The following is a 27909-nucleotide window of genomic DNA, read 5'->3' as shown; positions in this document are numbered from 1 at the left end:
GTTACATTGCACTTGGCTAAATGTACAGCATACTGTAGATGACTCACATCTCAGTCACACCACACAACGCTCAGTTTGAAATTTCACCCTGCGTACTGCACAAAGGGCCTTTGCCAAATAAAGAAAATCCTCTATCTGCTATCTGTGACGCAGGGTTTTCCTGACGTGCTGTGTAAGACAAGTTAAAGAGAATTATTTCCTTAAAAATATCTCCAGCAGTTTCTCCAGTGTAAAACTTACTTGGATCAATTGGTGCACTAAAAGCAGTGATGCACTGGTTTGACTGCCATTGATTGCACAGCATGTCTGAATTCAACCAAATGGCCAAGAATCCCTTGCTAATGGCTCCAGTCTTCCGCCATTTTTACAATGCTGTTGATGCTTTTCGATCCAAGAGGCACAATGGAAAAAAGAGAAGTAAAAATAAGAGCTCTTATATAAGAAAATAAGAAGTTACTTTTAGAAGTAGAGTTTACTTGGGCATAGATTTGGGTATGGACATGTCCCTACTGTGTTAAGGTGTTGCTGCATTGTCTCTACTAATAAGTTTACCCATGTCAAACAATCTTGGCATTTTACCGGTAATATTTGCCAGATATGCATTTATTCTGCAAAATGTTGGTTATTATGACAAAGAATGAAAGATTGACACATGAGACACTCAATTATGATCTGTCAAACCTCAACTTCAAATTGTGTTACGCATTTTTAAGCAGCCGCAGCTGGGCAGTAGCAGAAGGTGTGAATCACGTTGCCAATGTCACAGAACTGACAAATAACACTCAAAGCTTATTGCTCAAAATCCCACATGTAACATCATTGTGTGTAATGTCATTTACTATTTATACTACATTTTTTGTCACAGGGAAGTTGTCATGTTTATATTATTAGTTAATCTATTATTAATCTGAGCTGGTTTAGTAAAGCGCATGAAGCGCTACCATACACAGAAACAACGATAACAAGAGGAGCAGAGGACGTGTATGCCCTGAAGTGCATTTTGTTTCACTATGTGGATTTTGGCGGTTCTGAAACAAAGGACTTATTGAGTGAGTAATCATAGTTGACAGACAGTTTCAATCAGGAGGGCGTTCACAGCCTGCTGTTCTGCCAGGTCAGTGCATTTGTCATCAGTCAGTCAGTGAGGGCGCACCACCATCCAAACCTTACACAGTCATAGCAATAAAACTCTTTCGGTTTTGGTTTAGTTATTTCATCCAAAGAAATTAGCTGTACTGTATGCACACATCTGACAATAAAATGCAAATAAAACATCCACCTGTGACAGTGAAGATATGCAAAGCATTTCATGCAGTTATCCAGGGAAACAGGCTGGTAAACTGGTTGCATCAGGCAAACCTGTTAGTGTGCTACAGTCATACAGTGTTGCAAGAGCACAGTCCATAGACAGGGGTTTTGGTCTAAAAGAAACTGGATTTTACTTAAGTGCATTCATTCGGTGATGTTGGAAGGACTGGCTTTAATTAGTTTAAGGTAAGAGTTTGTTTTTGTTGTCGTTTGTTACTGTGGAGATTAGACCTAAAACAAAGTCAGTATGTCACAACGAATAGGAAGAGCACTAAGCAAAATTACCTGGAAAATGAGAAAAAGAAAAAAGCAAATTCATTTATTGCAGTTAAATTTCAGATGTATATAATTAATGTGTCTGTGTGATGTGCTAAATGAAGTTGAGTAGAGTCAGGAGAAAAGTCTGCTAGTGTTGAGTTATTCATCATCATCACACACCCCCATAGTTTTATGTTGATCATATCTTCATATCATAAGCTGATATGGGATTTTAACCAAAAAAAAAAAAAAAGCAGCATCGACACCATCAATCATTATCTGTGGTGCTACATTTGTCTTGCCTCTCTCACTCACTCTCTGACACGTCACACATATTCACTAACGTCACACCACTGAACATGCAGCATTGTAATTTGTGTTAATGAAACTTTTTTTTCTCTTCATTTGTTTAAAATCGCACGTCACCCGACATATAGCTGCCTCTGAATCATGAAAAAACCGACGCACACCCTGCAGAGGATCATGTGTGTGCTGCTGGCCTTTGGTTTCATCTGGTGTCTGAGTTTGCCATATTTCATCCTGGTCTGTATCTTCATTCATCCGTTTAACTCATGTGGTCTCAAAGCCAACATACAGCGTATTAAAGCACTTACGTGATCCTGAGCTACTCTTAAGTGGTGTGACGGATGAATAACCCTCTTCTTAACTCTTTGTAATATACAGCCTCTGAAACTCACTGTTATAATGGATAACATTGAGAAACCAGCGGGTTTAATTCAAGCCATTGCTCATTTGTATTGATTCCTTATGTCTTAAATATCTGCTTACATTCATAATGGTCAAACATCCTTTTTGTTACCAGCTGTTTGTTTATGTGTTATGTTGTGTAAACTGGTTGTAGGGCAATGCTGAACAGGAGGACACAGGTGTGACCGGTAACGACAGACTGGTTAGGCCTGATCAAGTTTGGAAAGAAAAGAAAGAAGGTCGGGCTAAAGGTGAGAAAAGAACAGAGAGATAACAAGAGGACTCAGATGGGAGAAAAAAAAAAGAAAAAAAAGAGGGGTTATGATGATGAAGCAGAAGGAGTCAGTAGAAATATATATTGTGTCTCAGCAGTGACTGCAGTTGTTGCCTGGGTATCTGCCAGGTGCTTTGTTCACTTGACGCAACATAGAAATTATGCTCCTTCGTCAATTGCCATTTTCACAAGTTTGAAAATACACCGGTGATCCCTCCCCTTCTGCTACGTAGGCAAGATGGCGACCACTGTTTTAAGTGCACCGTGCGGGTACACTGCATGTTACCGTACTTATTAATGTGAACGCATTTATTCACTCAAAGCAGCAAGTTGGAATATGGAAGTATATGATTTGAGACACAGCAATCGAGCAATCAAACCATATTATACCGCCACCTCAAATATACACAGTGAAGCTAATGTGCTGCACGTTATTCATCCTGTGCAGTTCTTGATCCCCTCCTTAGATAAGTTAGAGCCATTCACCGCTCATTTGAATGGAGAATGATTGAGTTCCAGGGAAACAGGTTGCGCTAAAAACATCTGAGTCATTCACAGGAAATCCCAAAAAGACCCTGTTCTGTTGAGAGGATAGCAGATGATAGAGGTTAATAGTGGGTAAAAATGCTATGATTTTAGCTTGGTGACATGGTGGTAACATCTGGTATCATTCTGTTTTGTGTAAAATCATCTTCTCAACCATGTCAGAAGAGTCCTTTATTGTTTTTTTTTTGTTTTTTTTTAAAGGGATATCTTCTCAGTAGACTTTACAACCTCTGCTTTTTTGTCTCTTAATTCTCCCCAACTTTCCTGCTCAACTTTCTCGTCCCTCTCCTTGAACTCCGCTTCACACCTCTCCACTCCCCTCTCTTAGACAGAATGAAAAGTATTGTCAAGGTTGTGGATGATCTCCTGAACATCGTGGAAGCCGCTGATGATTGTGAGCAAACTCTCTCCAGCAATTTTTTTTTAAGTCATAGTTAATATCATGCATTTTCAGTGAAGTAGCACTATTGCTTATTTTAATAGGAATGTTCCCAGGTAATATTTATCAACTGAATAGTCCATGAATAATTATTGTACAATGGCTGATTGCCTCAACGCTCCTCTAAAAATACGGTATGTTCAAAGCAGAGGAATAATTTGTCAACACTCCAATCTCTCTCTGTCTCAGTCGCTCCCCCTCTGCCTTTGAGGGACTACAAGGCGGAATTAAAGACACTCCAGATTGAAATGGAGACAGAGAAAGAAAAAGGGAAAATGAGGAATGAGATGATCAAGGAGCTGCGTTCTGATAAAGTCCATCTGCAACAACAAGTGGCTTATTTGGAGGAACTCCTAAAGCTGCAGGCAGAGAACAGAGAGAAAACCATCCAGCAAGCAAAATCTGGTAAAATCTCTCACGATAAAATTAAGAGCGGGATACTAAACTGTATTCACTTGGTGTCTTCTTTTAACAGCGAAAAACTCTACCCGAACAAGTAGATAGAGAGTAATGCAATTACATTTTATCAGCACATAAGTGATGAATTCAGAGGGGCCACGAGGCATGAGTTGATATGAAAAATGTATAGAACAGAAAGTACTTTACTGACTAAAACTTTTACTTACTACACAGAGACACAAAATGACCAAAAAGATTACACAAAACAACTGAAAAGACACACAAAACTACTTATGACTACTACTAATGATCTCCCTATTGCATCTGTGGCACACCAAGGCAAACTATTTATCTCATACTACTAAGTATATCTTTAAAAAAAAAAAAAAAAAACTGGGTGAAAAATGTATCATTTGAGTTTTAAAAAAGTAGTTTCTCAAAGTAGTGCTATTACCAAGAGAGTGGTAAATTATACATTTGTTGGGGACTATTTTCAGCTGTGGATTAATACACATTTCATTTTGTAGTGGGTTTACAGTAAAAAGAAAGTGAAACAAAACAAACTACAGTGCCCAAGTTCATTGTAATAAAGCAACATGTCATCCAGTGCCTGCTACAATAAGCATTGACAACAGCAGCAAGCGGTATGCTTTGATAATATAAACCTGTAGTTTGTTAGTCTGTAGGTTCCAGAACATGGTGATAGCAGTCCAAAAAAAATTTATAAAAATTTGTACTCCACCACTCTGTACAGATGCTATGATTTCCAGTGCAATCTAGTAAACACTCAGTTGTTCTATAATAAGACTTCCTCCAGCTCACACAGCAAAAACTGTTTCTTATACAGACACAGAAACAGATTGCATCACAGCTTAGCTGCTGACTTACTGGAAGAAACTGCTCATTATTCAACCAGTGTGCCTTCAGGGGATTTTAAAGAATTCCTTAGGACAACCATGTAGAGAACTAGTTGAGAACTAGAAAAACACACTCCCTTAAACAGTTGGTGAAACACAAGTTGTCTTTCTCAACATGCCTTCAATGTTAGTCAAGACTAATGAACTAATGCGTTTTTTATTACATTTATATCGGTGACATTATTTCACACTTCAGTCATATTATATGCAGAAAGAAATTTTAGAATATCCTTCAACTAATTGGATTCAGGATGAAATGACTAACTGAATAACATACATACAGGTGTGTTCAGGTGTCTGTCTGCAGGGAAGTGATCTTCTTCCATTCATGCAAGCTGTTGTTTGTGTGTTGCTTAGAAGATCAAATCAAAGAGGATGGAAATTGCCCACTGCCCCTCATGGATGGATACCCAGACTGTAAGGGGAAATTGAAGGTAATAGTTTTTCTTTACCATTTTGTAATGGCCACTGTATCATTGGAATCTCAGTGGTATATTCCTATGAATAGCATTATTTATACTGTCAACGTACTTCGAAACAACTTGAGTTTCTCATGATTTTTTGAATGCAATGAAATTCAATGAGGTAAAAATGTAAAGAGGTGCAGCCCTTTCTTGCTCTCCAATAACTTGTTTCTTTTTGACCATCTCAAGTATTGCATAGATCATCATTATATACTTTTTTCTTTGTTCTGGCTGTTTGTGGTTTGCTGTTGCCCCAGTGGATGAAGGAGATGTGGAAGACTGATCCTTGTTATAGCCGTTATGGGGTGAATGGGTCTCTGTGCTCCATCCTCATCTACCTCAGTGAGGTACCCAAGTGGCTTCAAACTCAAATATCACTTGCTCAGTAATACTGCCCTGTGAAGACCTCATTTCAGTCAATTACTTAATATTGGAAAAGCACTAAGATGAAGAAGTTTGTGTGTCAGTGTATCTGCCCTTTCTTCCTTTCTGTGTTGTTTTAAGATAGAGTCCTGGTGCCCTGTGCTTCCAGGCCGAGCAGCCCCCTCACCTCAAGCAGAAAACTCTGAGGTACAGACACGACCAAAGAATCTGAGACCGCATTCAATTTGTGTGTATCTGTGGTTCGTATTTTGGTGTATAAAAAGTATTTTCTGTATAACCTCTGCAGAACTGCTTTACTAGAGTGTTTTTTTTCTGTTTATACCTGTAAAACTCACACATTTTTTTTCAATGTCCCCTTAAACTTATTTTCTACATTAGTTGACTCAATAAATGTGTAAAATGCCAGTACGTTACCTTAAATGGTACTGTAAGAAAAAAAAATATATAAAAAAATACAAATATATATATATATATATATATATATATATATATATATATATATACATTTTTATTGCATGTTGAATGCCAAACAGGCTGGCAATGATTTGTGGTCCTGTTCAGCTCATTTGAAAAGTGCTGATAATTCATTTCACTGCACTAAAAGGGTAAGAAGTTACAGCATTTGGAAGGGATTTGGAAGTGCAAAACAACTCAACAAAACAGTAATCTTCATTATCTTCATTTTTTAGGCGGGTTCTGACCAAGCAGTGATACGGGACAGCTTAGATGGCCTGTATCCATCTCTGGAAAACAGAGTCCAGTTCCGCTGGATTCACCAAAGAATTCAAAGTATGGGAGAGGTTTGGGTCAAGGCTGGACGCTCTCTCTCAGCCAAATACAACCTCACAGAGCGGAAAGCCAAACATGTAATGTATCCCTCCCCATTGCTCTCACCCTCCTTAATCATTGTTGCTACACTAAAATGTTCCATCCTTGCGCACAGAAGGAAAAAAAAGCACACTTCTCATTTCTAGCCAACAACTGTTGATTTTATTAGCTGGAATGACAGCTGTTGCTAGCAGATTTAGTCAGCTAGCTTGTGTGTGCTAATGCTAATGCTAATGCTAAAACTTTATTTGAAAGCTCTATCTGCAGTTTAGTGTCTTTAATATGCACATAATGGCTCTGAATCACTTTGAGCTAAAGCTGACCTGCTTGTCCCAGGCAATAAGTCAGCATTCTCAGTATTTTTTTCTAATGTAATCCGTAAACCATATTATTATGTAGTAAAGTTAAATACATAATTAAATGCCCTGGGCCTTTGTAAATAATGCTAGCCATTATGCCTGGCTAAATGGCTATTGGATAACATTTGCTGCTTACACTTGAGCAGATAAAAATGCAGTTTAAACCATTTGTTAGAGCCTTGCTGCTGTGATTTTGCTCATGATTGGCAATATAAAAAAAGACATTACACTCAAAACTCTTTATATATATATATATATATATATATATATATAATTTTTTTTTTTTTAAATAAAAAATTATTGTCTGAATTCTGACAAAGGAGACAAAACATTCAAGATTTCCCCTTGTCCCCCCCAGATCTTGGTGCATCCCGGTGCGGTGACAGATGAGTCAGGTTTTAGAATAGCAGAGGCTGCCTTCAATGGTGGCCCTCTTGGGGAACTAGTCCAGTGGAGTGACCTCATCTCCACACTTCAAATCTTAGGTCACCATCTTCACCTTTCTGCCTCCATACCTGATCTCCAGAGGTGAGTACTTGTGCACACAAGAAGAGCCTTTTGTTGCAGACTGCTGTATGAAAATGATTTGCCACTTTTAACTGGTGATTTTAGCTGAAAAATCAGCAACAATTTTGAAGCTATAATCATGTTAATTAATGTGTTCACCTATTTACATAAGTACATTGTTTCTGTTTATGTGTATCCATTCTTGTGGTTGTCTCTCTGTCTCTCTAGTTTTCTAGGGATTAAGACAAGCGGTTGCCCACCTCATTCAAAAGTGGAAGTAAACCTGATCTATACAGACATTATTGGCCTTAAACAGTTTCAAAATGTACTCAAGACATCCTGGATCAAATACAAGTGAGTATCAGGATCCTGGTCCAGACAATATTTTAATGTATATGAAACATACAGCATTAGTAATAGATTTTGATGACTCAAGAGGAGATGACAAAAAAGAAAACATTACATGATTAAACTCTCCTTTAGTGCTGCAATTCATTAAGGTCCCATTTGAATAAGATGATGCCGCTCTATGGCAACATGTTTTTGGACCAGAGTGTTTTAGTGATTTGCATAATCATGGTGCTTTCATTTGGGTATCTATTAATTTTGAAATACCATTATTAAGAGAATGCAGAGATGTGTAATTTGCAGTCTAAATCCATCCCTGGTGTACAATATGCTGCAAATGGCACATCTATGTGATAGGACAGAATGGTGTTGACATGTCAAAAAAAAAAAAAGAAGCAATGAACAAACAATATTGCCCCCTTTTGGTCATTTTATGGACTTTTGAACACAATTCAAGGCCAAGAGAGAATTCATCTCAGAAAATTAAACATGAGTTCAGGAGAGGAATATAAAGTTGTCCCCATGTGTTTCAGTAGAGAGGGGGTCAAAGGAGAAGGCCAGGAGGCACAGAGCCAGTGTTGAGGAGTAACTATTTACATACAACAGGATTACATAATGAAATTACTAAATAAACGGAATCTCTGACAGTTACTGAAATAAAATTGGGGTGAGGTCTAATAACACTCATTAAAATTAACATTAAACATTAACTTGGAGAGGTCATTAGGTTATGAAATTTCTACAGGGCACCAACAGACAGAAAGGTAATCAAGAAGTAATGCAATGTAATAAGTTGCATCACTTTGGTGAAGTAATTACATTACAAACAGTAACATTATTACATTTTTTGCTGGGTAGTAATCTGTAACCTATTACATTTCAAAAGTAAACTTCCCAACACTACACAGAGCACAGTTCAGGTAAGATTTCCAGGTAAACTGGTGGTTTGATGGGTCTGAATGAAAACCTGCTGGGTGAAATTACTCTATGTTTCCTTAATAAGTCGGCTGGAGATAGTTGCAGAGATGAAAACAGGTGTCAAAGACAACTAAAGGGAGAGGAAATGGGAGGTAAAAATAGACTGAAAGAAGGAAAGGGTCAGAGGGCAGGTTCATATTTAAGGGCAAAGGAATACAGAAAGGACAGAGGTAATGAGGAAGGACTCTGAACAGTTTAAATGAAATAGTTTAGTTTAGATATATTGCATCTAACAATTTAAAATTACAAAATCCATGTGTGCCGTACATCACATTATAAAGACTATCAGAAAGTACATTATAGATTCCAGTATCTTGTTCTGCTAATTTTACTCATCTTTCAATCAAATGATGTAATGTATCACAAAAATGTAATTTTAAATCTCATGCATGAATATTTATGTAAAAGGAATCGAAATCTGTGTGGGTGAGGAACAGCATGCAGTTAAACCCTTATATATACCCTCATCTTTGATGTGGGAATGTATGCTTGTGAGTGCGAATGTCTTTTTTTTTTACCTTTGAGAACATGTGCAGCGAGGGGAACTGAAGGCATACTCCAGCATATTGATATTGATGCAAATATCGACCTGAACCTGTTTATTAGCTCTTCACCTGTAAATTTAGCTGCATTTTTGACTGCAATTAAAGTGAATAGATAATTGCCATGGTCTGTAAGGAACTGTTATTTTTTTCATGCTGGTTTCAGTCAAGGTAAACGAATAGGTAAAGTTCATAAAGATGTTTTCTGAGTTTAGTTTGGTGGAGTCCAACTGCTTTGACCACAACCCCATCCCCACTTCTTTGGGATGAATCAGACCCCTGACTATAAGCCAAACCTTATGACCCAACATCAGTGCCAAACTTCACTGATTCTCTTATGGGTAGGAGCAAATCCCTGCAGTCATATTGTAAAAGCTTGTTTAAAGCCTTCACATGTGTGGAGGTTGTTAAAGCAGCAGATTAATGCCCATGGATTTGTAATAATATGTCCAACAATTACAGGACGTAATGTTCAGGTATCCACATACTTGGATTGGGTGTCCATGTGCACATTCTTCCCACATTCTTCTATTCGGGTTTTGTGCTTGGTTTTGCAATTGCTGTCAGTATCTGTTTTTATGTGTGATGTGTGTGTATGTGTTTGTATCTATCAATCAGATGTATGATTCGTGTGTTGGATACTTTTGGCACTGAGCCAGACTTCAATCATGCAGTTTGGGCTCAAAAACACAATCTTAGAGGTCCATTTGGTGGCCTCAATCTGATCCCAGCGCAGTTCTACACCATGTTCCGTATGTGTCCATCTCTTGCTCTGTATTTTACAACAGCTAATTTTGTGGTTTATATACTGTATGTTGCTTGATCTTAAATTTTGTATTATTATTATTATTAGTATTATTATTATTATTGTCATGCATCTCTCTTAGATGTGTATTCTCTTATTGTGAGCAGCACATACACCAGACAACACTTTCCTGGGCTTTGTGGTGCCACACCAGCTGAACGCTAAAGAAAGTGAGCAGACCAAGAGACAAAACCAGGCTCTCGTGTACGGCAAGCGCGCCGAGTTTTGGGAGGTAACAATAATCAGACATTGTAATAGCCCAAAAAGTCAGTTTACTATACTTCTTGAAAGACTTATTTCTTCAGGCACCAATATTGATTCAAGAAAATGCGGAGAACGCGCACAGGCTTTAGTTAGCAGAGGATATAGAGAAAAAGTTATCATGTTTACTGCAGGAAATTGTAAAGTGGCCAAGTATAAAACCTTGTATAGTGTGTGGGTTTTTTCAATAGTTGTTTACTAGTAGGTATTTCATTCAGACTCCCCCATGAAATACACACTTGACAAGGGAAAGGTGTAATTTGTGGCTTGTCCATTGATTTTCCAGCAATTCATCCGTTGCTTCCTCTGCTGTTAACTTGCAGGGTAAAGAGTCTTATCTGGACATTATCCACAAGTACCTGGACGTCCATGGGACGGTTGACGTCAGTTCTCGCATTCCAAACTATGTGAAAAACCACGGCATTATCAGAGGGACTGAGGTGCAGGCCCTGTTGAGACAGAGCAAGGTAAGTGTGAGGTGAAAGGGGATCAATCAATCATTCACATAAATCCTCATGTTTTGCATATATCTTATATTTACACTGGTGTTTTGTTGACTTTGGCTTCACTCCCTTATCGTAAAGCCCAATGCTGCATGTGTAAAATGAATAATAATAATTACAAAACAAATAATTTTTTCTTTTTAATATTTCTTTTCTTCTGACCTCATTAAAATCCAATGTGTAGAAAAACACTGAAGTGGCAACTTTTCTCTTTGCCACAAACTAGACTTGTACATTTGATGGAGGTGACAAAATAAAGAAATTACTATAAAACAGCAACACTGATAAGACAACGTCTTCGTCCAACTGTGTAAACACATTGTACCTAAAGTACACAGAGTGACATCTGCTACTAAAAGAAAGTCTTTTCTTTCCTCAAGGATATGACAGTAGGTTGTATACTTGGTTTTGACAGCATCTGGACTGCTACCCAGTAAAAAAAGGATCTGCTGAAGCCTCAGATAGTTCAGAGTTGAGCGGTACGTCTGGTCCTGAACTTTTCATTCAGATAGGGAATTTGTGCCTGTGTGTTCTGTCTGAAGGTGGAAGTGAAGAGGCCGTACAGCCTTTTATCATTTTTCTGGAGCCTACTTGTCCTGTCACAAGGATAATAACCTTTACCAAGGACTGTAAACAAACTCTCCCACAACACAGAACTAACACTTAATGGTAACTGTTGTGTACAATGAATTCCTTCATGAAATAGTTTGAGTTCTGTGAGCGACAGAGCACAGTCTATTGAAGGACTTTTTTCTCTTCTTGCCATTGAGGAAAGTTCTTGACAGCTCTGGTTGTATGTTTGCGGTCTTTCAATCGGATGGCACTGCATGAAGCAACTAAAGTGCCTGAAACTAATGCATGTATGTGTATGAGTGTGTTATATGACTTTCACTTTTGTTTAATTTACAATTCATAGAATAACATTGCAATTGCTGTATTATTTTTTCCCCGAGGACCACGAGAAGAGTAGAGTAGAGTTGCATTGGTTATAAATAATTGGGATCCAAATAAAATCATTAATTTACAATAAACAAAACACCCAAACATACTTACTTGGAGTTTGGGGGAGGTGGTGCTGCTCAAAAACTTCTATCAACAATCACATACTGTATATAGATCATATTAAAATCCACTGTATTTAACCACGTTTTAGTGCTGGTTTCTCAGAGATGTCTCACGCATCAAAATCACATTTATGAAACATTTCCATAAAATTAGGGAAAAGTTAAATTATCAAGTTGATAAAACAGAGTCATGTATGTGTTTTGAGCTGTTAAATAGAAAACCAAGGTCTCCAGCAGCCCAACCTTCACACAGATTATTTATGTGCCTTAAACACTGTGTACAGCAAAGAGCATCGCATTTAACTTTTTATGTCCACATTAGTCAATAACAAATTTATGGAGGCATTGTTTAAGAAATGAAAACCCACCAAGTCTTCCCTGCATGTGCTAAGCTGAGTGTTAAGTCATCGTTTAATGTATTGGTGTTGGCTGGCACCGTGTGGTGACAGTAAGAAGTGCATGAGTTTATCACATATTTCATATTACCTACGTATACATATATATTAATATATCATGTGGTTTGCCTGTGTTAGGAGATTTTAAACTGTGTTTTTATCTGTGGTCTGTTGCAGGTTTTTGTGGGGTTGTCTTTCCCATATGAAGGCCCTGCCCCTCTGGAGGCCATAGCCAATGGCTGTGCTTTCCTGAACCCCAGGTTATTCCCCCCGCAGAGCAGTTTGAACTCACAGTTCTTCAAAGGAAAGCCCAACATCAGAGAGGTCAGGGATTATGCTCAAAACTGAGACACTTGCTATGATATAATATCTGAATATATTACATAGTTTAACCTTTGTTGAACCAAGCACACTGTACAGAAATCATTTTCAACCTCTATCAAATAACAATGAATCAAATGATGAGCCATTGGTTCAAACAGAAAAATGTATGTATTTTGGAAGATAGGCATAAATAGTTACTATCCAGGTTCTTAACTGGTGATCTGTTTGTGTTGTAGGTGACATCGCAGCATCCTTATGCTGAGGCCATAGGAGAACCCTATGTATGGACGATAGATATGTACAACAAAACAGAAGTGGAGAAAGCTCTGACTGCTATACTCAATCAAAGTGTAAGTGCCTTTTAAATTTGGTGTCAGATCTTCTTATTTCCCACAGTGGAAAAACAGAAGCGGCTTAGCTGCATTGTACCTCACAATTTTTCACGATATCACATTCTACCACTCTGCAGTTTTGCCTTTCCTAGTCTATTTGTATTTCAATAATTCTTTTTGTTTATACATTTCAGATTGAGCCCTACCTTCCCTATGAGTTTACCTGTGAAGGAATGCTCCAGAGGGTCAATGTCCTGATTGAAAAACAGGTTGGAGGAGTGTGGGTGGAGGTGAGGGTGTGGGAAAACAATAGTGAGATGAGATTTTTTTCTTTTCTCTTATCTTCTTCTCATTTTCGCTTTAGGACCTCTGCTCGAGCACAGCGAGCTGGCCCCCACTGAGTGCGCTCCAGGTTGTGCAGGCAGAGGCAGGCACTTCCTGTAAACAGGCATGCCAGAAGATGGGGCTGATCTGTGAACCTGCCTTCTTCCCACATCTCAACAGCACCAGGAATCTTGCCAAGTAAGCACACACGTTACTGTGCACACACATGAATCCAATCACATATCTGCAATCATCCATCACTATTTGAATTAAAGGCTTGTTTGACTTTATGGCTTAATGCAAAGCTGCTGATGATTTCCTCTTCATGTTTTTCCAGCTACAGTGTAGACTGTCAAACATCAGAGGTTTCTGACAGTGATCTGGTTCTCCCAGCCTTCAACAACACCAGTAAACACTGTCTGCTGCAGTCTGATCCCCTGCTCTTCAGCTGTGTGAGATCAAACCAGTCCCTGATTCGAATCTGTCCCTGCAGAGACTACATTAAGGACCAAATAGCCTTATGCAAGGCATGTATCTAACTGCTGTACATGCAATGAAAACGTGTGTATATCACTCATGTCACAAACCGGGCCGCACAGCCATGAAAAAAAGGGGGGGATGCACACAAACAAGCCAACAAACAAAGGTTTTATTAAAAAAAAAAAAAAAAAAAAAAAAAAAAAAATCTAGAAGAAGAACCTAAACTAACAATGGCATGTGTAATCTGTAGGATCAGCAGTGTAAGTGAGTGCATGAGTGAAGCAATGCAATGTTGTATGGTGCAGCAACAGAAACAACACAAACCAAATGCCAACCTCAAGGAGGAGAGAGAACCAGAACTGAGCTCCAACATGGTTTTAAAAGCACCAGCACACAGGGCCCAGGTGTGCCAAGTCTGCTGATGAGCCCAGGTACCGAAAACCTTTTGCCACACCCACCTCTAGTACCTGTAAAGGAAGCAGCCGCACACAGGAAGCACCATGTACACAGGTGGAGAGGGTTGTCACACTCTGCACATACTATAAAGGTCAATTCTTGGATCAAAGTACAGCACTACCTCATGTCAACATGGCCATGTGCAGCGGGCGCAGTGGCTCCCAGCAGGAAGTCGACAGGTCTGATACTTGGCCTTTTCCACGTGGAGTTTGCACATTATAGACTTCTGACATTCTTACTATACCACATAAAAGTGAATGAGTACTTGAAATAGTGTTAAAAAAAATTGCTTCAGGGTGTGTTGTTGATTTGATACAGTGACTTTATTAACAGATGCATTTAACACCTGTCATGGTTGGCATATCACCATGTTATTAAAGTGTTTCCTTCAGGTAGTGTGTTTATTTGCAGCCATGTGAATGTTGGCCACTGACAAACTCACTTCTAACAAGGGGAGTAAATGATCCAATCCAATCCAATTTCCTTATGATTGCACATTTCAGATTGTGTTTCTATTCCACTTTATCATTTATTCAATGGTATATTTTATTCATGTAGTATGTTGTGATTTGTGCACAGATTACAATTAACTCTGGTACTGCTGGGGACTACCCTGCTCAATATGAGATGGCTTTCTCACTGAGCTGAGAAGCTGAAGAGTGTCCACAGTGCGCCACGTTCAACTGTACTTGCTAAATGCAAAGCCTTTAGGCACTCATTTTTTCTTCTTAGGCATTTCATTTGCCAACTAGTGGGAGTGAGCATTAGTCTGTGAAGGCCTGATTCAGACAGAAGAATTCAGCCGCTGGCTGACTTGATAATGATGTGAGCTGTCCAGGGAGTTTCTCAGTTTGCTGTGAACCCGGGAAGCAGTCAGGGGCTTATAAAACAAATGAATTCCCATTTTCCATCCATTTCCTAGAGGTGTACTTAATGAACCTCTTGCCAGAGGAGCATGAGTGCAGGCCTGTGATGATGATGCAAAAGTGTGAATCTGAAGAGCAGGTGAGAGAACATCTTAAACGCACAGTATGTAATTTCTTCTTCCACAAGTGAAGTTTTAGCCGTTAGTTTTAGTTAGTTTAGTTTAGTTAGTTTTAGTCTGCACCTGTGAATGCAAAATTTTATTAATGCACACAGACTTGGCTTTATTAGTTATCTTAATTGCTTCTTGACCTGGTCAAACACAATGGGTTGCATTGGAAAGGAAACTGGAAAGGAACAGGAAAATTGATTTGGAATTTAATTAATTTACTAACTAATTTAATTGATGGTTTCCCTGGAAAGAGCAAGACCCTGCCCAGCATTCTGGCTCTTTACTTCATACAGTAAACCCTGTCTCAGACACTGCAGGTCCTGGTGCTGGTTTTGCTTCCGTTTCCCCCACTGTTTCTCCCACTAATTCATTCATTCCTGTTAGGATCACTGAACGGCAGTGTGAATTAGCAACACAGACCGCACAGAAACAATCTTGTCACAGTTAAAACCACTTCTTTAATCCTTGCCACTGAATCAGCTCAATACTGCTTACTCAGTGTAATATCTCTTTCCAATTCTTTTATCTGCCAGGATTTTATCACGTCTAACAATATTGATTTTTTTTCCCAATTTTCTTTTATCATCTCAGAGTCTTGGATTACTCCTGATGAATGTGCCACTCTCATTCAGTCCTCGCCACTAGAATATTTATTTTTCCACCAGCCATGAATGACAGGCCGAGGGAGCGCCCTTCCAGTAATACACAGAAATGATTTTAGTCTTCCCTTGTCTCGTTTGGCTGTTTCTCCTCCTGTGAGAGTCGTAGCTTTATTTTAAAGAATAAACTGCCCATTTTATGTTTTTTAATCTATCTTATTCTTGGTGATTTTTAATGTTTGCTGCCCCTCTTCTTCCTCATTTACCTCTTATTTATCAAACTCTTAGATTCTTTTAATTTACCCCAATATGTGAAACAGTCAAGCCATGTGCTCAGCCACAGTTTCTGCATTTTCACCATCCTTGATCACAAAACAGATACTCTTCCAGGTTCCACTCACACCCCCAGAAATGATCCACTCCTGCCCCCTAAATTCACTCTCTGTTCCTAGCTTCTGTCAGGCTTTTACTGCCCCTAACAAACTTTTTAATACCAGTGAACAAAATGTCCTCACTGTAGATGAGCTTGTCAGTGTTTTTAATAGCTATTGCACCATTCTGCAACATTTTAGATTCTGTAGCTCCAGTCAGATATAAAAAACTACAACCTTCTTTTCTGCCATGATTGAATGAAGAATTAAGAGACAATGCAGGAAGGCAGAGCAGAGATGGACAAAGGATAATCACAGTGTCTCTTTTGCCTCCCTAAAAGGTCTAATGTTCACTTATCATCCATTTCTTAAGACGGCCAAAATCCCAGAATCCTCTCTAAAACCATAAATTCTGTGATTGGTCAGCCAGTTGAATCCACCCTAGAGAGATGTGAATGAATTTCTTAATTACTTTTATAATAAATATAGTGTAGATCTGACAGCACTAACACTAACACTAAACACATAAAGCTTGGTGTTGTCCCCTGCCTACCATCAACACTAACCCATTTCAGTAAAATCTCTCTGTCAACCCTGAAATGCATTGTTGCACTTTCTAAATCTTCCATCTGTTCTTCGGGTTGTATTCCCACTTGGTTTTTAAAAGCTGTATTTCAGCCAGTTGCTCCAGACATTTTAGCCATTAACTGCTCTCATCTGGTGGTATTTTTTCCCTCCCTAGCAAAGGTCACCAACGACCTACTGCTAGCAGCCGTCACAGGCTTGTACTTGATTTTAATTCTCCTTAACCTCAGTTTAGACTTTAATACAGTGAACCATACTATCTTAAGCTGTCTGACGAACTATGTGGGCATCAGGGATGTGGCTGTGAATTGACTAATGTCTTTTCTTGTGGAACAGGTCTTTCTCTATAACACTTGGAGATGCCTCCTCCTCTTGTGCTCCTCTATTTTACTGGGTGCCCCAAGGGTCTATTATGGGTACATCCTACCCCTGGGGCAAATCTTGTGTGGCCATGCTATTGATTTCCATTGATGACACTCAATTATAAGTCCCGGTAAAGCCTGGTACTACCAATGCATTCTGTATTGTCTTGCTTCAACGAAATTTAAAATTGGATGTCCAACAACTTCCTGCAGCTGAATGACCCCAAATCAGAGGTAATTATAGTTACTCCCTGTACCCAAGCACTGGCAGCATTAATAATATCTCTTCTAATTTGGGTGCCTTATCCATTAATGTTTGGAAAGAAGCGCACACCCTTCAGGTGTTGTGTTGTCCTTTGATGCTCAGGCGAGTCCTGCTTTGCCCAACTGAGACAGCTAACCCAGAGCAGGTCATTTCTTTCCTCTGCACTCTTAGAAAAGGTCACCAAGCTTTTATCTCTTCCAGACTTGACTATTGCATTGCATTCTATCATGGTGTCAGCATCAACCTCCAAAGACTGCAGCTGATACAAAATGCTGCTGCCAGGCTGTCAACACAAACTAAGAGAAACAACCATGTCACAACAATCCTTGCTGCCCTTCAACGGCTTCCTGGGAGTTTTAGATTGAGTTTAAGATTGTTCTGCTTGTTCTTAAAGCTTCGAATGGTCTGAATCCTGTCTACATCTGTTATCTGCTAACTCCCTATGAGCCCATACTCATGGTTCCTAAATACTGACTGGTCACCACAGGTTACTGGGCCTTTTCTGTCCGGTTCCCTCAGCTGTGGAACTCCCTGCTGGCAAACAAACTCAGTGTCTTCCTTCAAATCTCTTTTATCTTAGTGCCTTTTTTAACTATTGGTACTGGTATTGGTTGTAAGTTATCTATGTCCCTATTTGCTACCCAGTTTGGAGGGGGGCCTTCCATAATTGTATAAAAAACAGAGCATGAGTCAACTATGTTGATGAATAAGCAGGATAAAACTTTATTAATCAATAAAACTTTGCTCTATGACAAAGAGATATCATTGTTCTTTTACATAAATAAATGGTGTTTACATCATCTGTAATACCACTGATATCATTACTGTACAAACAGACAAATAATAATTCTGTTACATAGTCAGCTTTACTGTCATTTCAGTTACACATTTCTATCTGTGTGTGTGTGTGTGTGTGTGTGTGTGTGTGTGTGTGTGTGTGTGCGTGTGTGTGTGTGGCTGCAATGCATTCGTAACCACTGAAGCTGTAAGGGTTTTTATGAGCCCATGCAAAGCCTATAGTAACAGAGTGGTTAGTATTGCTATCATAATTTTGTAAAATTAAGTAAATTGAATGGTCTGATGCCTTTTCTGGGGCAATAATGTTAATAAGTCCATTCATCAATACAAGTACAATTAAGATACACAAAAAAGAGCGGACATATGGTCTCAGTGATTTGGCACAGTTCATCAAGCTGCAGAATTTGACATGTTTCTGAGATGTTTATGAAACAATTACATGAATTGATATTTTGTGTCAGATGATGATTTGAGGTTTGAGGTTTTGTGTTTGTGCAAACAAGAAATGTATGTTCAGGGGGCATTTTTCACACATCTACAGTTTTTTCTATTGAGATGGAGCATGAAAGTCAAAACATTTCAAAGGGCAGGGGACATTTTTTTTTTTTTTTAAATGAATCAGATGCAAATATTACTGTGGTGATTGGGAGAGTTTACTCTTGCACTTACCCAATGATTTACAGTGAATGCAACAGCTTCAAAGACCCCCCACCACTAAGTAATATAAGGGGGCCAGGGCCACAATCACAGTACTCAGCTAAGGTTTCTGTAGCATGAATGTGCACAAGAGAAGTGGCATGAAAATAAAACAAAGAGCAAAGAAGAGAGGTAGAACGGACTTTGTTGCCAAGATCAAAATAGTCTCCAGTTTATCTGAACACATTAGTTTATCATATGAGCAATAGAGCTAGTAAAACATACTGTTACTGTGACTGAGTTAGAATGGCTTTGTTCTGTGCCTTGTGTGGTGGTGTCCGCATGTAAACACTGTGCTTTGCTTGTAAAAGTCATTGTAGAGATTGTCTTCTATGCATCAGAGACAGGGGAAAACATTACAAATCAGTGTGCTGTTGGTGAGTTGAAGTGGTGTGAGATTCACACCCTCAGTTTCTAGCTAATCCTTATTCTTCACACAATGGAACTAAAGATAATACCAATAACTTTGCACCTTGTCCAGTATATGTGAACTCAGAGTTGATAATTACAGTGCAGAGAGGATGTAGGCCCCTTCACAGTCACTGTCCAAGGCTTTGTAACTGTCTTCAGCCTGGGATAAATTTAGACTCTCTCCCCTGGATCCAGTGCACTGAATACTAATGAATTCTCTTGTCATGTGGCTTGCAACCACGAGGGGGCTCACAAGCATCATGGATTCACATATGCAGAAGGAAACCTTAGGCCTCCAACAGTTTATCTGTTTACACATAGGAAAGTACCTATGCATTATTTATATCAGTTTATTTATAATTTGATTAGACTAGCTGAATTTGTATAAAATCAATGTTTGAATTGTATTAAAATTCATGAATCTAATTGAACATTTAGAGATGCTTTGGTTAGACAAAGGTATCCTCCAAGAAGACAACAATCCCCACATCAATTTTTTTGTTTTCTTTTTTTCATAGCTTCTAATAAGTGATATAAAGGAAAATTGTAAAGCACAGCTGAGCCTTGGACAGTGTTGTCGGATCACACCTACAGTCAATCTGAGATTTCCATTTACAGTGCAAAAACTTACAGTAAGACTTGTCATTTCATTTCACCAATAATCTACGGTAAATATATAAAGCAACATTTACAGTATATGCGCACTAGAGTAAACATTTTTTAAGTATATGCAACACTGATCATCCTGTACTTTAACTATGAGCTGTCTACTCCAAAAAAGCCTGTTATGTTGGCCTTAAAGCGCTATGACTATTTGTGACTGCTGTTACTGACGCACCCAAACTGTAATAAACATATTTACAGACTGTGTGGTTTCTATTTACATTCTGTTCATTGCACATAATAATGAATGATAACAATGGGAACATGCAGAACAAATAGGAATCAGCAGGTAAGCAGACACAGGAAAAAACAAATCATATGCAGTGTAAATCATATTCCCACAGACTTCTTTATCTTTGTCATTGTGCTTAGCTTCATCTTAGGTTTCATCTTTCCCATATGAACATTGCAGTCAAAATGGGGGGGAAAAGAAGAATAAAATAATAAGAGTAATTAATACCCCGACTGGATTCAATACAAAGTGCCACAGAGAAAAGGATAAATAACAGGATTATAGCAAACTTTCCTGCAGAGTTATGCAGTGCCTTTACATTTATTAATTATCTAAGCATGAAAGGGTGATACAGCAAAACCACAAGATAAATATTGATGTGCTTTTTCCATCTTACCCTTATAAAAACTTAACTATTGCCTGGTAAAACTTTATTTTGTCAATGTACGTTTCAAGTAAAAAAAAGGATCAGAATGGACTTCAGTAAATAACTGATTTGTAAACAAATCAAACAAAATTCTGTATGTACAATATATGGCAAGGAAACACACAGGATGTAAAGTCAGAAAACAGCAGTTATGACAAAGCAGCAAAGCAGGTTAAATACCCTGAAATCATTTACTGGTTCGTTTTTAATCACCCAGTATGGGCACTGTGCTCAACTGTCAGCAACAAACACTGAAGCAGCAAGAAAAGTTTGCTAATTTGTGCTCGGACACATCACATACAGTGCAACGGACTACACAATGTAATACGAATGCAGTAGGTCAAATAACATAAGCTTTGTGCACTTAGGTTTATAGCCATTGTCTGGCAAATATTTGTCCTTAGTGTCTTTTCTGCTTGATTTTTAGTTGTAGAGGTTATAGATGAAGGCCGACCTCACCGTGTTCACTGATGATGTTCACCTTTCAGAGAAAGCAGTGTTTGCTGACTTGGCACTGCTTACATGCTCTCTTTCTGAGTCTCTTCCTCTCTGCTTTCCACTTCCTCTCTTCTTTCTTTCAGAAACAAATTAGGATGTATAGTGGCTGAAGGGAGGAGGCTGGTGATGTGTTGACTGGTTCTGCTTTGTGTTTTAGGAAAGGAACAGCTACATAGCTATATTACATTGGTGGAGAGTTTGGCTCAAAATGGAATTAATTTCTTTTTTATATGTTTTCTACATGATTTGATACATTTTGATTTTGATGTTGACCGAGACAACAGCTGAACCCACAAGGACAAATTAATATACTGTAGTTTCTTGCAGGGTGACAATTGAGATATGTGAATGGTGTCATCTTAGCAGCAGCTACTGTATGTCCAGTTTGAACAAATGTAAAATGCTTGCTGGTTAAACTTGTGGTTTCATGGACAAAAAGTGAAGAAGAGCAGAAGAAGAAGAATTGAAATGAAATACTGTCGTTCCAGGAGGAGGTCTTCAATCTTGTCCTTTTCCAGCAAAGTCCCTCAGACATTGTGTGTGTGTTTGTGTGTGTGTGTGTGTGTGTGCGTGCGTTCGCATTGATGTTATTGTCTGCATGTACGAATGTGCTATATACGGTATATACATCATATGTGTATATATGCATGTGTTTGAGAACAGGGGTGTGTAACGTCTGAATGTATGTGCAGCTAAAGTGTGTTTATGAAAGACAGAGAGAGGAGGGAAGGAGGGAAGGAGGGAAGGAGGCATCCAGGTGTGTGGGTGTATGTGTGTGTGTGTGTGTGTGTGTGTGTGTGTGTGTGTATGTGTGAACCTGCTCGTCTGCTCAACACACACACATCTCACTCAAAGCGTTCGTAGTTCCTTGTCTGCCTCACACGGGGCACCATGTCCCTCAGGAGTCTGTGGAGACAGACAGAAAGTAAGAGTGTAAATGTGCAGAAACTAACCCGTCTCCTCAGATTGTTTGGGCACTTATCACTTCAGCTAGTACAGAGCTGTCAAGCTGACATTAGAATCTGGCAATAATTGAATGTGGATAAATCGACCGAGCAGAAATGATGAAATATTTAAGATCAATAGGCCAAAGAAATATAGATTGAGGACTGCTGTTGGTTTATCTCTTACTTGATCCCATATGCCATAATGATGAGTCCAATGAGAACTCCGATGGTGCCATCCAGAAACCAGACATCAGCGTGGTGCTTGAAGACTTCAGCACTGATCAGAATGGAAAATCCCATGATAGAGCCAACCATAGAATTAAACCCTGAGAAGCACAAAATGTGGCAAATATTATATCTTCTCTTTCATAAGTGGTACAAAGACATGCACATAGACAATAATCCTTTCACCTGGAGACAAAGTCTATTGATGACATTTTGGTAAGAAGTAGATTAGGTAGATTGACACCACTCTATGTCCCAGACTGTTTCTTGGCTGGGAGTAGGGACTTTCTGGAAGTCAGCTGTCACAGCGAGGTTGCCAGGTATCCGGTATCAGAGGTGCTAGTGGGTGGATTTTGTCACCTTTGGAAAAAGCTAGGCTAGCTGTTTGCCCCTGTTTGCAAACTAATAGGCTTCCTTACAAACATGAGAGTGGTATTAATACTCTCATGGAAGTATTCGCGAGAAAAAAAAGTGTATTTTCCAAAATGCGGCAGTATTCTTTTAAACAGACCTTTTGCATGTATGTGAGAAACATTGTTTTGAGTTATATTTGGTTTAAAACATTAATGGCTGTAGACGACAAAATTGGTGACTGCACTTGAGTTACTCTGTATATTCTCTATATACTCAGATGTTCTTTTATAATTACATTTCGCCTTGTGTGAAAGCTTGCACAGTGGGTTATTGTCTCGCCTGCAGTAAGTGTATAGTCTTGTGGGAAATAAATCCAGGCTCTGAGAACAGCAACCTCAGGTTTACTGGATTGATGCTCTGTGCGCTCTGAGACCCGGGGATAGCAGTGTGTGTCTGTAAATGTGTGTGTGTGTGTGTGTCTGTAAATGTGTGTGTGTGTGTGTGTGTGTGTGTGTGTGTGTGTGTGTGTGTGTGTGTATGTGTGTGTGTGTGCATGTTTTCATTGTCATTGAAGCCCCTTTGACCACACATCCAAAGAAGTGCTTATGCATGTGTCTATAAGCAGCTAGTGTGTCATAATCACTTTTTTCAATTCAGTTCTGCAAGCAACACACATATAATTGTCTACACTTCTACTCCACAACATTTCAGGTGGAAATACACAGTTTTATAACTGACAGTTATACCTTCTAGTTAGAGTGAGCATTTATGACAAGCATACGAAATACTCTGTGTTGTTTAAAAAAATGAAACTACCCAACAGTATATAATAGAGCAATTATTAAATTAGCTCCCTTTGGACAGGCTAAAACACTAAAATGCCTCTGAAAAGTAAATGCTTCATTAATAATAATCTAATAATTATAAAACCCTGTCAGGGACCATTTTTCTGCATAATGAGCACATTTACTTTTGATACATAACACATACATACATTTGCCACTGCTCATAAAAGAGTGTTAACATTACTTGAGTTACTTACTTACAAGGGTTATATTTTCTTCTATATTGAAAGGAAACCCAGATAACACAGAAAGTTTAAAGAAATGACTAATAAGTCATATAAGTCGTGTATACACATATCTCTCTGTGTGTGTGTGTGTGTGTGTGTGTGTGTGTGTCCTACCATCAGTGATAAGTGCCCGACTAGTCAGCACTCTTCCCAACATGAACTTGGCCACAGCCAGCACAGCACATGTGAATCCGCTCACTATGGACACACTGAAGAGGAAGTCATCCTGAAGAAAGACAGCGGGAGCGAAGACAGGAAAAACACAATTGTTGTATTAAATAAATTACAGATGATACAAGGAGGCAAAGCAAAACACAATACATAACAAACTAAGAGAAAGAAGGCTACAGTATGGCTGTGAAGGCAGAGACAGAATGACCCACCAATAATAAAATATACAGGCTTGACTTGGTCAGCCAAAGGTCATATAGATAAGTGCATTGAGAGTCTGGTGTTTTCAACTTCAGACTCAAAAAGACTCAGCAAAAACCAACACTTGACCCAGGAGTATCTCCCTATCAGATTTAATTGGCCCAACAGGGGAACAGAGACAGGAAGGAGAGAAGAAGAAAGAGAGAAATTGGTATATACTGACTATAACAAAAAATTAGACCTCCATCCTGCCAACCAGCGTGTTGCAGCGGTGACTAGTGTGGGCCTCTGCTTATACAAATACATGTAATGTTGTCTCTCCTGGGTTGGTGTGAGTACAAATATATAAGCATGATCTGAACGTTTTTTTAAGTTGTCATTGTCAGAAAAAACTTCAAATATCTTGTTTTCTTTGATGAACAGTCTCTGATGAAGAAGACCAATAAATATTCACATTGGAATTGGTGATTTATTTTCCACTTAAATATGACTGATATGATAAATGATTATTGACAATGAATTATCTGTCAATCAACTAATCCATTAACTGACAGATTGTTTTAGCTTGTATGTTAAAATGTTTTTTAATATGTTTCCTATTGGCTGATTATGTTTGGTGACCTCGTGTAATTTCAAGGAAACACATTTTTGTGTCTTCACTAACAGAGTAGAGTTGCACATTGGTACATTTTACATTCATAAAGCATGATACGTTGCATCGTGGGATTGTTAGCAGAAAGTGGTGTACGTGCAATGGAACTTTTACATTACATTGTAAGAAGTTCTCATAGTCTATAGACACATTTACAAAGTCAGAATTTAGAGACTAAAATAGAAAAGCATAAGGTAAATACAGTGTACTGCCCACTATGATACACACGCACGCACGCACGCACGCACGCACGCACGCACACACACACACACACACACACACACACACACAGCATTAGCCCTTGATTACATGGGCAGTTTTCCCCTTTTTACTCCCATTTACCTGAATTACATAGAGACAAAGGATGAAGAGCTTGTGTTGTGTTGGTGTATTTTACAGTTAGGAAACATTAGAGAAGCTGATATAGCTCATAATTTGCCTTTTATTTAATGTAATTACACCCTCACTTCTCTGATATTTAGTGTATGTACTACATGTTTCCAGTAGGCTTAAAGTCCTTTACGGGTGTTATTTGTTGAGGAAATCTCATCGAGACCTGAATGTCATCTGTGTGTTGCGGCACACATGTAATGTGTTGCCCTCTCTTTCTCCGGCGGGCAGGGAGAGCCAATCTCAGTTCTCTGTGTTTAATCAGGCACTAGACAGAGACAGCCTGCCATGAGAGCAGCAAACCAAGACGTGACGCGAATCAGGATCCCTGATTTCCTGCGCCCTCTGTCCTCTAATTCGGATTTTACAGCCTGATACTTTTACAGTATTCACACCTTAATGCAATTTTATTCAGGATGTTAAATTCACTTGTGAACAGTGAGATCTCCTAGAAGACGAAACCAGAGAAGCAAATTTAGTCCGAAACGTCGTGTTCAGACTGCAGATTCTGCTGCTCCTCTTAAATGTTCCATTTTCTTTCTCTTTTAGTAATTTCCATCTGTCTCTTTCTGTCACGCACGCTGCCCTGTAAACACGTATAAACTCAGCACATACACAAATCACTGCTGATATGAAAAATCACCTCTGACTGCTGTCTGATGAAAACCTCAGTGAAGAAGTCTCTTTTATAACAAAAAAAAAAAAAAGCCCAAGGATGGAAAGAAAGATTGTGAATGACAAAAATGAAAATCTGAGAATGACAAAGCAGTAAAGATAGACATGATAATGGAGGGAGACGGGCTGGGTGAGCTGGTAGAGAGAGGTTAGAGAAAGAACATGGGTATAGTGATGAAAGAGGGCCGAGGGAAACAATGAAAAATATATGGAGGGAGGGGGCAGAGAGACAGAGAGTGGAAAAAAATAATGAATGAGGTTGCAAGGGAAGAAAGTAGAGAGAGAGAGAGAGGGAGAGAGAGAGAGAGAGACTGGATAAATGAGGCAGAGACTAAGATGAAGTGCGTCCACAAATCCAGCCAAGGCGAGCAGCCGGTGACAGTACCTTACATAAAAAGCCAGAGCCAGATGGCTGAGATCTCTCTTAAACACACAGATAATCATTTACATGCAGTAGGTTATATGCTAAAAATGATCCACCATAGGATTGGACCGGGATGAGTCATCCTCTCTCACAACCTTGAGTGGAGACCAAAGAGATTTCTAAAAAGGTTTGGATTGTGTTACTACATATAAAAACATAGATATCTATTTTACTTAGAAATACAAAAGAAGCAGAGCTAGGTAAGACAGAGAGCGTTGGCAGGAAACAAGACTGGATTTAAAGGAGAAAGTGTAAAGAAGGCGAGCGAAATGCTGAAGGAGAGATAGAGAAAGACAGAGAGAGAATGTCAGGGACAGACAGTGGTAATAGGCTCTTGCTGGTGTCAGGAAGCTCCTCTGAGACCTAACACCCACATCTTCTATTAACATAATGGTGCTGGAGCATCAAACACAGTCTTGCTGCTGCCCTCAACTTGCTGATGGCCTCTGTGTCCCGGCTTTATGTCTTTGGATGTGTGGTTAAAGGGGCTTCAATGACAATGAAAACATGCACACATGCACACACGCACACACGCATGCACACACACACGCACACGTTTTGTCGAGTACAGATATTTATACAAACTCATATTAGATCTCTGTATATTGACCGTTCCCTTGAATCTTATTAAATCCTTTTGTCTGAGGCGTATGTGTGCGTGCGTGTGTGTGTGTGTGTGTGTAAATCTGGTGACCAGTGGGTCAGTTAATATATGGTAGTAGCACATTAGCACATCCAGGTTGTGCTTTGGGAGACTTACATTTGAGTTATGATGTGGTATGATGTGTGGCACATGGTGTGAAATGCCGAGAGGTGAAATTGTTTCAACTTGAGGGAAAAATTCAACAACGTACAGCTACAAGAGGCAAAAGGAGAGAGACTATCTATACACGTCTGACTGCACAATTAAAATATGAACAAATAGGTGGATATTTTATAGCACCTATTAAAACGGTCTTGTTCAGAAACACTATATTCTGCATTCACTACTTGGGGTATCAATTTATTTGGAATTGGATAGATAGATGATTAGATGTCATGTAATTCAAAATCTACCTACATCTATAAGCAAAACAGACCATTTAAAGTAGTTGATCTTGCGGTCCAGCAGAGGGCACTCTTAAAATTTACTATCAGCATGTTCTATTGACCTACCATTAAACTAAGGTTGTAAATAAAAATGGAGGAGGAAAGTGGCAGGCTGGGCCATGCTGACTCTGAAGCATCTGAAAGCGGGCCGCGGAAGTATTGTGGGTTCTACACCTTAGTTGGCAAGATCGCCAACAAAGACAAGGCTGTTTGCCAACAGCGTAAAAAGTAGCTGTCTGACTCTACAATAACAATGAACCCGAGGACTCCACTGTGAATGAGTGGAGCAATGTCAACTGTAGAACCTCGTCACCAGGAACTTGCAAAAAGGCCATCACCAATAAGATAGCTAGATTTATATGTAAGGACACACAGACCATTAGCTTTGATTCAATAGAAGATTTTCACAATAAGGACAGAACTGGAGCCTCAATATAAAAATAAAAGTCATATGGCAGACATAATGCAGTTTTATGACAAGCCAGGAACATTTATAGCTTGCATTTATAACTGTGCTATTTACTGCATATATCATAATGAAATAAAAGAACATTTAAAGTAAC

The 27909-nt window shown here is 39.0% G+C and overlaps 2 protein-coding genes across 2 annotated transcripts in view; one reads left to right on the top strand and one right to left on the bottom strand.

The window, feature by feature from the left end:
- The first annotated feature begins 1395 nt into the window (after positions 1 to 1395).
- On the top strand, positions 1396 to 14594 carry LOC111667400 (alpha-1,6-mannosylglycoprotein 6-beta-N-acetylglucosaminyltransferase A-like). Its single transcript, XM_023423063.2, has 19 exons — positions 1396 to 1494; positions 2004 to 2109; positions 2429 to 2525; positions 3423 to 3488; positions 3723 to 3938; positions 5207 to 5283; positions 5571 to 5660; positions 5818 to 5883; positions 6387 to 6563; positions 7243 to 7412; positions 7620 to 7745; positions 9878 to 10011; positions 10172 to 10296; positions 10649 to 10792; positions 12465 to 12611; positions 12848 to 12961; positions 13138 to 13212; positions 13308 to 13465; positions 13605 to 14594. The coding sequence occupies exons 2-19, from the start codon at positions 2017 to 2019 to the stop codon at positions 13804 to 13806; spliced, it is 2277 nt and encodes a 758-aa protein (XP_023278831.1). The 5' UTR covers positions 1396 to 1494; positions 2004 to 2016; the 3' UTR covers positions 13807 to 14594.
- Positions 14595 to 18120: 3526 nt separating this feature from the next.
- The window catches only part of LOC111667383 (transmembrane protein 163a-like), a 63011-nt gene continuing 53222 nt past the window's right edge, over positions 18121 to 27909 (bottom strand). The window contains exons 7-9 of the mRNA XM_023423038.2: positions 23859 to 23970; positions 22278 to 22419; positions 18121 to 22052 (exon numbers count right to left, since the gene is read on the bottom strand). Of these exons, the coding sequence (XP_023278806.2) occupies positions 21992 to 22052; positions 22278 to 22419; positions 23859 to 23970 (315 nt within the window). The 3' untranslated portion in view covers positions 18121 to 21991. The remainder of the gene's footprint in view (positions 22053 to 22277; positions 22420 to 23858; positions 23971 to 27909) is intronic.

Source organism: Seriola lalandi, unplaced genomic scaffold (assembly GCF_002814215.2).
Source record: "Seriola lalandi dorsalis isolate HSWRI2012SDOR001 ecotype SW California unplaced genomic scaffold, Sedor1 jcf7180002054689, whole genome shotgun sequence".
In the NCBI taxonomy this organism is placed as follows: Eukaryota; Metazoa; Chordata; class Actinopteri; order Carangiformes; family Carangidae; genus Seriola; species Seriola lalandi.
This window is presented reverse-complemented; position numbering and strand designations above follow the sequence as displayed.

Coding starts and splice junctions, on each gene's coding strand:
- LOC111667400 (XM_023423063.2), top strand. CDS start 2,017: ATGAAAAAACCGACGCACACCCTGCAGAGGATCATGTGTGTGCTGCTG. Junction 7,413..7,619: donor TCCATACCTGATCTCCAGAG/GTGAGTACTTGT, acceptor CTGTCTCTCTAG/TTTTCTAGGGATTAAGACAA. Junction 12,962..13,137: donor CTGCTATACTCAATCAAAGT/GTAAGTGCCTTT, acceptor TATACATTTCAG/ATTGAGCCCTACCTTCCCTA.